At 43.3% G+C, this 8,709-nt stretch overlaps 1 protein-coding gene across 1 annotated transcript; it reads right to left on the bottom strand.

Moving 5' to 3' along the window:
* Positions 1–1,615: 1,615 nt before the first annotated feature.
* LOC124030525 (von Willebrand factor A domain-containing protein 5A-like) lies at positions 1,616–5,621 on the bottom strand. The gene is made up of 8 exons (XM_046341832.1): positions 5,616–5,621; positions 5,460–5,511; positions 4,855–5,030; positions 4,575–4,663; positions 4,211–4,341; positions 3,229–3,308; positions 2,118–2,204; positions 1,616–1,677 (listed from the first exon to the last, which is right to left on the bottom strand). Exons 1-5 carry the CDS (start codon positions 5,619–5,621, stop codon positions 4,224–4,226), a joined length of 441 nt encoding a protein of 146 aa, XP_046197788.1. The 3' UTR covers positions 1,616–1,677; positions 2,118–2,204; positions 3,229–3,308; positions 4,211–4,223.
* Between the last annotated feature and the right edge of the window lie 3,088 nt (positions 5,622–8,709).

Raw genomic sequence — 8,709 nt, 5'->3', positions numbered from 1 at the left:
ACAGACGGACAGACAGACGGACAGACGGACAGACGGACAGACAGACAGACAGACAGACAGACAGACAGACAGACAGACAGACAGACAGACAGACAGACAGACAGACAGACAGACAGACAGACAGACAGACAGACAGAATAGAGGGCGAGAGAGACAGACAGACAGACAGACAGACAGACAGACAGACAGACAGACAGACAGACAGACAGACAGACAGACAGACAGACAGACAGACAGACAGACAGACAGACAGACAGACAGACAGACAGACAGACAGACAGACAGACAGACAGACAGACAGACAGACAGACAGACAGACAGACAGACAGACAGACAGACAGACAGACAGAATAGAGGGCGAGAGACCGAAAACAAGAAAATAAGAAATACAGGGTTTTGAGTGAAACATGTCGACGTGACTCCCAATTTTTTTTTATTGCAAATAAGGTGGCCAAAAGTTGAGAATGACACAAATATACATTTTCACAAAGTCTGCTGCCTCAGTGTCTTTAGATATTTTTTGTCTGATGTTACTATGGAATACTGAAGTATAATTACATACATTTCATAAGTGTCAAAGGCTTTTATTGACGATTACATGAAGTTGATTCAAAGAGTCAATATTTGCAGTTGTTGACCCTTCTTTTTCAAGACCTCTGCAATCCTACCCTAGCATGTCAATTAACTTCTGGGCCACATCCTGACTGATGGCAGCCAATTCTTGCATAATCAAGTTTGTCAGAATTTGTTGGTTTTTGTTTGTCTACCCACCTCTTGAGGATTGACCCCAAGTTCTCAATGGGATTAAGGTCTGGGGAGTTTCCTGGCCATGAATCCAAAATATCAATGTTTTGTTCCCCGAGCCACAAAGTTTGCCTTATGGCAAGGTGCTCTCGGAGGATGTGTTGGTACCATTCTTTATTCATGGCTGTGTTCTTTGGCAAAATTGTGAGTGAACCCACTCCCTTGGCCGAGAAGCAACCCCACACATGAATGTTCTCAGGATGCTTTACTGTTGGCATGACACAGGACTGATGGTAGCGCTCACCTTGTCTTCTCCAGACAAGCTTTTTTTCTGGATGCCCCAAACAATCGGAAAGGGGATTCATCAGAGAAAATGACTTTACCCCAGTCCTCAGCAGTCCAATCCCTGTACCTTTTGCAGAATATCAGTCTGTCCCTGATGTTTTTCCTGGAGACAAGTGGCTTCTTTGTTGCCCTTCTTGACACCAGGCCATCCTCCAAAAGTCTTTGCCTCACTTTGCGTACAGATGCACTCACACCTGCCTGCTGCCATTCCTGAGCAAGCTCTGTACTGGTGGTGCCCCGATCCCGCAGCTGAATCAACTTTAGGAGACGGTCCTGGTGCTTTGCTGGACTTTCTTGGGAACCCTGAAGCCTTCTTCACAACAATTTAACCACTCACCTTGAAGTTCTTGATGATCCGATAAATGGTTGATTTAGGTGCAATCTTACTGGCAGCAATATCCTTGCCTGTGAAGCCCTTTTTGTGCCAAGCAATGATGACGGCACGTGTTTCCTTGCAGGTAACCATGAATGACAGAGGAAGAACAATGATTCCAAGCACCACCCTCCTTTTGAAGCTTCCAGTCTGTTATTCAAACTCAATCAGCATGACAGAGTGATCTCCAGCCCGGTCCTCGTCAACACTCACACCTGTGTTAACGAGAGAATGAATTTTTTATTTTTTTACCTTTATTTAACTAGGCAAGTCAGTTAAGAACAAATTCTTATTTTCAATGACGGCCTAGGAACAGTGGGTTAACTGTCTGTTCAGGGCAGAACGACAGATTTGTACCTTGTCAACACGGGGATATGAACTTGCGACCTTTCGGTTACTAGTCGGTTACTAGTTCAACGTTCTAACCACTAGGCTTCCCTGCTGCCCCACTGACATAATGTCAGCTGGTCCTTTTGTGGCAGTGCTGAAGAGGGACTTTACAATGAATTGCAATTCATCTGATCACTCTTCATAACATTCTGGAGTATATGTAAATTGTCATCACACAAACTGAGGCAGCAGACTTTGTGAAAATTAATATTTGTGTCATTCTCAAAACTTTGGGCCACGACTGTACACACACAAGCTCTCTTACTTTGGGCTGCATCCTGTCCTGTCCTGTGATAAACTGTGCGTGCCCTCCGCCCTGCTGGCCCCCTCTCCAATCCCAAAGGAGAAGCACCTGGCAGGGACACACCCAGGGAAACAGTATTATTGTTGTTGTCAAATACCAAAATAAGGCTATCAAACAAATCACTGGTATCGTTTTTCTTGTGCTTGTGGGATGACTGAATTAAAACATAACTGTTCAGGAAGAATCATCAATTCTTTCATGAGGAAGGTAACAGAGCTAGTTAAAGCAGGGCCTAGTGATCCAACTAGGTAATGATAGGAGAAACAGTGATTGTTATGGGTGGGAGCCCTGCTCCAACTAGGTAATGATAGGAGAAACAGTGATTGTTATGGGTGGGAGCCCTGCTCCAACTAGGTAATGATAGGAGAAACAGTGATTGTTATGGGTGGGAGCCCTGCTCCAACTAGGTAATGATAGGAGAAACAGTGATTGTTATGGGTGGAGCCCTGCTCCAACTAGGTAATGATAGGAGAAACAGTGATTGTTATGGGTGGGAGCCCTGCTCCAACTAGGTAATGATAGGAGAAACAGTGATTGTTATGGGTGGGAGCCCTGCTCCAACTAGGTAATGATAGGAGAAACAGTGATTGTTATGGGTGGGAGCCCTGCTCCAACTAGGTAATGATAGGAGAAACAGTGATTGTTATGGGTGGGAGCCCTGCTCCAACTAGGTAATGATAGGAGAAACAGTGATTGTTATGGGTGGGAGGCCTGCTCCAACTAGGTAATGATAGGAGAAACAGTGATTGTTATGGGTGGGAGCCCTGCTCCAACTAGGTAATGATAGGAGAAACAGTGATTGTTATGGGTGGGAGTCCTGCTCCAACTAGGTAATGATAGGAGAAACAGTGATTGTTATGGGTGGGAGCCCTGCTCCAACTAGGTAATGATAGGAGAAACAGTGATTGTTATGGGTGGGAGCCCTGCTCCAACTAGGTAATGATAGGAGAAACAGTGATTGTTATGGGTGGGAGCCCTGCTCCAACTAGGTAATGATAGGAGAAACAGTGATTGTTATGGGTGGGAGCCCTGCTCCAACTAGGTAATGATGAAACAGTGATTGTGGGCCCACCTGTGAGAGCCGGCATTTGCCTTCACCAGATCCAGGACTTCCTTGGTGTTCCCCACCTCACCGTCAGTGAACAAGAAGAGCTGAGGACGACAGAGAGGGTATGTTCATCATGTGGTAATGTTAAATAAGGTACATGCAGCCTTGAAGTATACAGAGACTGTTTCCTCAGTAACCAAAAACATAAGTCTATTTGATGTACCAGTAAGAAATGCATGGTAATATAAACACCACACACTTAAAAGATACTGTTTGGTTGGGTGTAACTCTGTAACTAAACATGCCATTGGTTGGGTCTAACTCTGTAACTAAACATGCCATTGGTTGGGTCTAACTCTGTAACTAAACATGCCATTTGTTGGGTCTAACTCTGTAACTAAACATGCCATTGGTTGGGTCTAACTCTGTAACTAAACATGCCATTGGTTGGGTCTAACTCTGTAACTAAACATGCCATTGGTTGGGTGTATCTCTGTAACTAAACATGCCATTGGTTGGGTGTATCTCTGTAACTAAACATGCCATTGGTTGGGTGTATCTCTGTAACTAAACATGCCATTGGTTGGGTGTATCTCTGTAACTAAACATGCCATTTGTTGGGTCTAACTCTGTAACTAAACATGCCATTGGTTGGGTGTATCTCTGTAACTAAACATGCCATTGGTTGGGTGTATCTCTGTAACTAAACATGCCATTGGTTGGGTGTATCTCTGTAACTAAACATGCCATTGGTTGGGTGTATCTCTGTAACTAAACATGCCATTGGTTGGGTGTAACTCTGTAGCTAAACATGCCATTGGTTGGGTGTAACTCTGTAACTAAACATGCCATTGGTTGGGTGTAACTCTGTAGCTAAACAAACCGTTGTAGTGATTGTAGTCATGGAAAGTGGAGAGGAGTTTGAGGTGCTTCAGGAGGAAACGGTGTGCGTGTGTGTGTGTCTATAAGGAATGATTAAGGCGTATGAGTAGGCTGTGTTAGCTACCTGTCTGGGCTGGTCAGGGAGGCAGGGCTGGCTGTAGATATGTTTTAAAGGCTGGAGGATCTCTGTACCTCATTGCCTTCACCTTCTGCAGAGCCTCATCCATTGTCTTCTGGCTGTACTCCACACTCTTACTGATGTCCACACACACAAGGTCAAAGGGTCATCACCACAACATATTACCCTCCCAAGACAAACAGTAACTGTCAAACACTGTCACTGATTATCTTTGGATTTGGACTACCTGGTACAACATACATGATAAAACCTTAGAATGACACAACTAAATGTGTTTGTAAAAAACTGAACTCCTCAGACACGGACTTGAACTGATTGAGATGAGGGTTTGGAAGGAGAGAACACTTACGGAAAGAAGGACTTATAAATGTTCCCAAAGCTGATGATGTTGAAGTAGCAGCCCATGGGCAGGCTTTTCAGCAAGAGCAGCAGAGTGTCCTGCAAGAGAGAACATGTATTTACTAATCAATAAACGATACCACATACAGTCTCAAAGAACTAGTAGCCTACAGAGAAGTCACTTGGTGTACTGGTGAATCATGTGCAGATCGAGATGTTAATTTACTAGTACAGGGTTGTGTTTGCGTGTGTGTCTGCATGTGTGTGTCTGCATGTGTGTGTGTGTATACCCTGGCACTGTCTATGCGGTCCTGGGCCCCAGGTCTATTGTGCATGGAGCATGACATGCTACCAGAGCGATCCATAATGAACAGAAACTCTGCATGTGAGGTCATCAATGACATCACATCGTTGGGGAAATCTGGGTACAGGCTCAGCATGACCACTGGGTTGCCCATCAGAGAGCCTGAGAGAGAGAGAGAAAGACAGAGAGAGAGAAAGACAGAGAGAGAGAAAGACAGAGAGAGAGAAAGACAGAGAGAGAGAGAAAGACAGAGAGAGAGAAAGACAGAGAGAGAGAGAAAGACAGAGAGAGAAAACAGAAGTGTGCAACAGCTTTTCTCCTCTTTCTCCATCTCTACATCTACTGTATCTTCTGTCTCACCATGTTACTCTATGTTAACATGGATTAAGGTAGTAGACTAGACTGCTCATTGATCTCATATCCACACATCTACAACAGAGTACACCCACCCCCCCTCACCTGGCTTGGCAGAAGTCTGTGCTGCCTCTACTATAGCAGTAGGCTGATGGGTGTCTTGGTAGTCCAATTTGTAAGTCGCTCTGGATAAGAGCGTCTGCTAAATGACTTAAATGTAATGTAATGTAATGTAATACAACAACAACTCGACGTCCCGGTCAAACTGATGACCTGCAGCCAGACTGACCTGCAGTTAGAACAACATTCACATGAAGACAGAGCAGTCAGAGGGAATTTAACAACTATGAAGGATTCTGATGGTTCATGGTGCTAGTGAGAGTGCACGCACACAGACATACATACATACAGTACCAGTCAAAAGTTTAGACACACCTACTCATTCCAGGGTTTTCCTTTATTTTAGACTATTTTCTACATTGTAGAATAATAGTGAAGACATCAAAACTATGGAATCATGTAGTAACCCAAAAAATATATTTTACATTTTAGATTATTCTTGCTTTGATGACAGCTTTGCACACTCTTGGCTCTCAACCAGCTTCACAAGGTAGTCACCTAGAATGCATTTCAATTAACAGGTGTGCCTTGTTAGTAGTTAATTTGTGCAATTGATTTCCTTAATGAGTTTGAGCCAATCAGTTGTGTTGTGACAAGGTAGGGGTGGTATACAGAGGATAGCCCTATTTGGTAAAAGACCAAGTCCGTATTATGGCAAGAACAGCTAAAATAAGCAAAGAGAAAGGACAGTCCATCAATACTTTAAGACATGAAGGTCAGTTAATCCAGAAAATGTCAAGAACTTTGAAAGTTTCTTCAAGTGCAGTTGCAAGAACCATCAAGTGCTATGATGAAACTAGCTCTCGTGAGGACCGCCACAGGAAAGGAAGACCCAGAGTTACCTCTGCTGCAGAGGATAAGTCCATTAGAATAAATTCTTCACAGAGTTTAAGTAACAGACACATCTCAACATCAACTGTTGAGAGGAGGTCGAATTGTCGAATTGCTGCTAAGAAACCACTACTAAAGGACACCAATAAGAAGAAGAGACTTTCTTGGGCCAAGAAGAGCAATGGACATTAGACCTGTGGAAATCTGTCCTTTGGTCTGATGATTCCAAATTTGAGATTTTTGGTTCCAACCGCCGTGTCTTTGTGAGACGCAGAGTAGGTGAATGGATGATCTCCGCATGTGTGGTTCCCACTGTGAAGCATGGAGGAGGTGTGATGGTGTGGGGGTGCTTTGCTGGTGACTCTATTGGTGATTTATTTTGAATTCAAGGCACACTTAACCAGCAGGTTTACTGGTGCTGTATGTTCTTTAAGTTAAGATAGGAGACGGTGCCAGACACATGCTCTAACCAACCCTATGAACTATGCCTATGTAACGTGTCTGTAACCAGTATATAAGGCATCTAAATGGGACTGCCCCGTTTGAGCTTCTGGACAACATGTGTAGGTGCATTGACTTGGTTGGAACCTCTTTAGCATGCTGATTAGAGATGAAATGATATGATGACACGATGACACGATTATAGGAACCAAAATTATCACGGTTATCAGTATAATCGCAGTATTGTTAAAATGTACTTGAAATTATCAAAAAGTACTGATACACACACTGAAATTATTTCACCAAGTTTTATATTGAAAACCAACAAACAACAAATTAAATTAGCAGCACTATGTATTTTTTGTGTGTATGAACATTAACATAATATCATTAACGTAAGCAAATCAAATGTTCCAACATCAGCTTTAACCTGGTTGTACAGGTTTGGGATTTCAGTCTTGGAAAATAATGTTGGTGATGGCACATTGTAGTGAGGCACGACAACCTCCATCAGCCTCAGAAAGCCAGGCCTCTCAACAATTTGAAATGGCATCATGTCCTTTGCAACTTAATATGAAAAGGCTGCAGTGAGTTCTTGAGCATGTTTTGATGTGGGTGCATAAGCAGCCTGCCTTTTAAAATGCTTACTGGAGTGTCTGTGTCACAACTGTAGATGAGGAGGGACCAGTAGCATCACTGGGTTTGTCTGCTGCACACTCACTCTGTAAACAAGATAATAGCAAATGTATTATTATTATTGGTGTTGTTACATTATAATTATTCACATACACACACACACACACACACACACTTCTGTGTTGCATTTGAGTACATGCAATGACCCCATGTACAATATACATAAATACAAATCAGTCTTAAGAAGACAGTGATAGTAATTGCAATGAGCCCAGCAATTGACGTAAATACAGTCTTGTATAGGAGTCTATAGTGTTTCTCCTGTTGAAACACTTTTACAACCAAGTCGACGTCTGACAGATTTTAAATGAACAAAATATGTTGGTTGGGTGACTAAACTACATAAGGTGTTATCGTGTGCAATGGGAGAATAGAGTCTGCAGACACAACGCATACAGCAGCAGAACAGTGTTGTGTTTTTACAACAGTAGGTAACACTGAACGCTTCAGTTTACATTATTGACAAGCTATTAGCAAGTTAGACAGACAAACCATGACATTTTCCCCCATTCTGAAGTCCCCACATCATGCATTGAGCTAAAAGTTAACTTACCTTGTATTCACTATAAAGTAGTGGGTGGTGGTCATGACGATGACTCAAGAGATTTGAGGTGTTGTCCCCTTTTGCTGCGATTTTTGTTGTTGTTGCATGTACACTTCAGATTTGGTCCTCTTAGAAGGCTGAAAATTTCCTGAGCTCTGTCACTGCCTCCTGCCATGTTTTCACACAAAACAAAACCCACGTTGCATGCTGCGCCTCCATCAGACTGTTGCTAACTTTGGTTGATGCTGGTCAGTATTTACCGTGCTCAAATCAAATCAAATTTATTTATATAGCCCTTCGTACATCAGCTGATATCTCAAAGTGCTGTACAGAAACCCAGCCTAAAACCCCAAACAGCAAGCAATGCAGGTGTAGAAGCACGGTGGCTAGGAAAAACTCCCTAGAAAGGCCAAAACCTAGGAAGAAACCAGGCTATGTGGGGTGGCCAGTCCTCTTCTGGCTGTGCCGGGTGGAGATTATAACAGAACATGGCCAAGATGTTCAAATGTTCATAAATGACCAGCATGGTCGTATAATAATAAGGCAGAACAGTTGAAACTGGAGTAGCAGCACAGTCAGGTGGACTGGGGACAGCAAGGAGTCATCATGTCATGTAGTCCTGGGGCATGGTCCTAGGGCTCAGGTCCTCCGAGAGAGAGAAAGAAAGAGAGAATTAGAGAGAGCATATGTGGGGTGGCCAGTCCTCTTCTGGCTGTGCTGGGTGGAGATTATAACAGAACATGGCCAAGATGTTAAAATGTTCATAAATGACCAGCATGGTCGAATAATAATAAGGCAGAACAGTTGAAACTGGAGCAGCAGCACGGCCAGGTGGACTGTGGACATCAAGGAGTC

Source organism: Oncorhynchus gorbuscha, unplaced genomic scaffold, assembly GCF_021184085.1.
Source record: "Oncorhynchus gorbuscha isolate QuinsamMale2020 ecotype Even-year unplaced genomic scaffold, OgorEven_v1.0 Un_scaffold_12348, whole genome shotgun sequence".
NCBI lineage: Eukaryota > Metazoa > Chordata > Actinopteri > Salmoniformes > Salmonidae > Oncorhynchus > Oncorhynchus gorbuscha.
This window is presented reverse-complemented; position numbering and strand designations above follow the sequence as displayed.

Excerpts from the sequence above, each read along its gene's own strand:
- LOC124030525 (XM_046341832.1), bottom strand. Across the intron at positions 4,664-4,854 it reads ACCGCATAGACAGTGCCAGG|GACACTCTGCTGCTCTTGCT; the intron begins GTATACACACAC and ends TCTCTCTTGCAG. Across the intron at positions 4,342-4,574 it reads ATTTATAAGTCCTTCTTTCC|TAAGAGTGTGGAGTACAGCC; the intron begins GTAAGTGTTCTC and ends TGTGGACATCAG.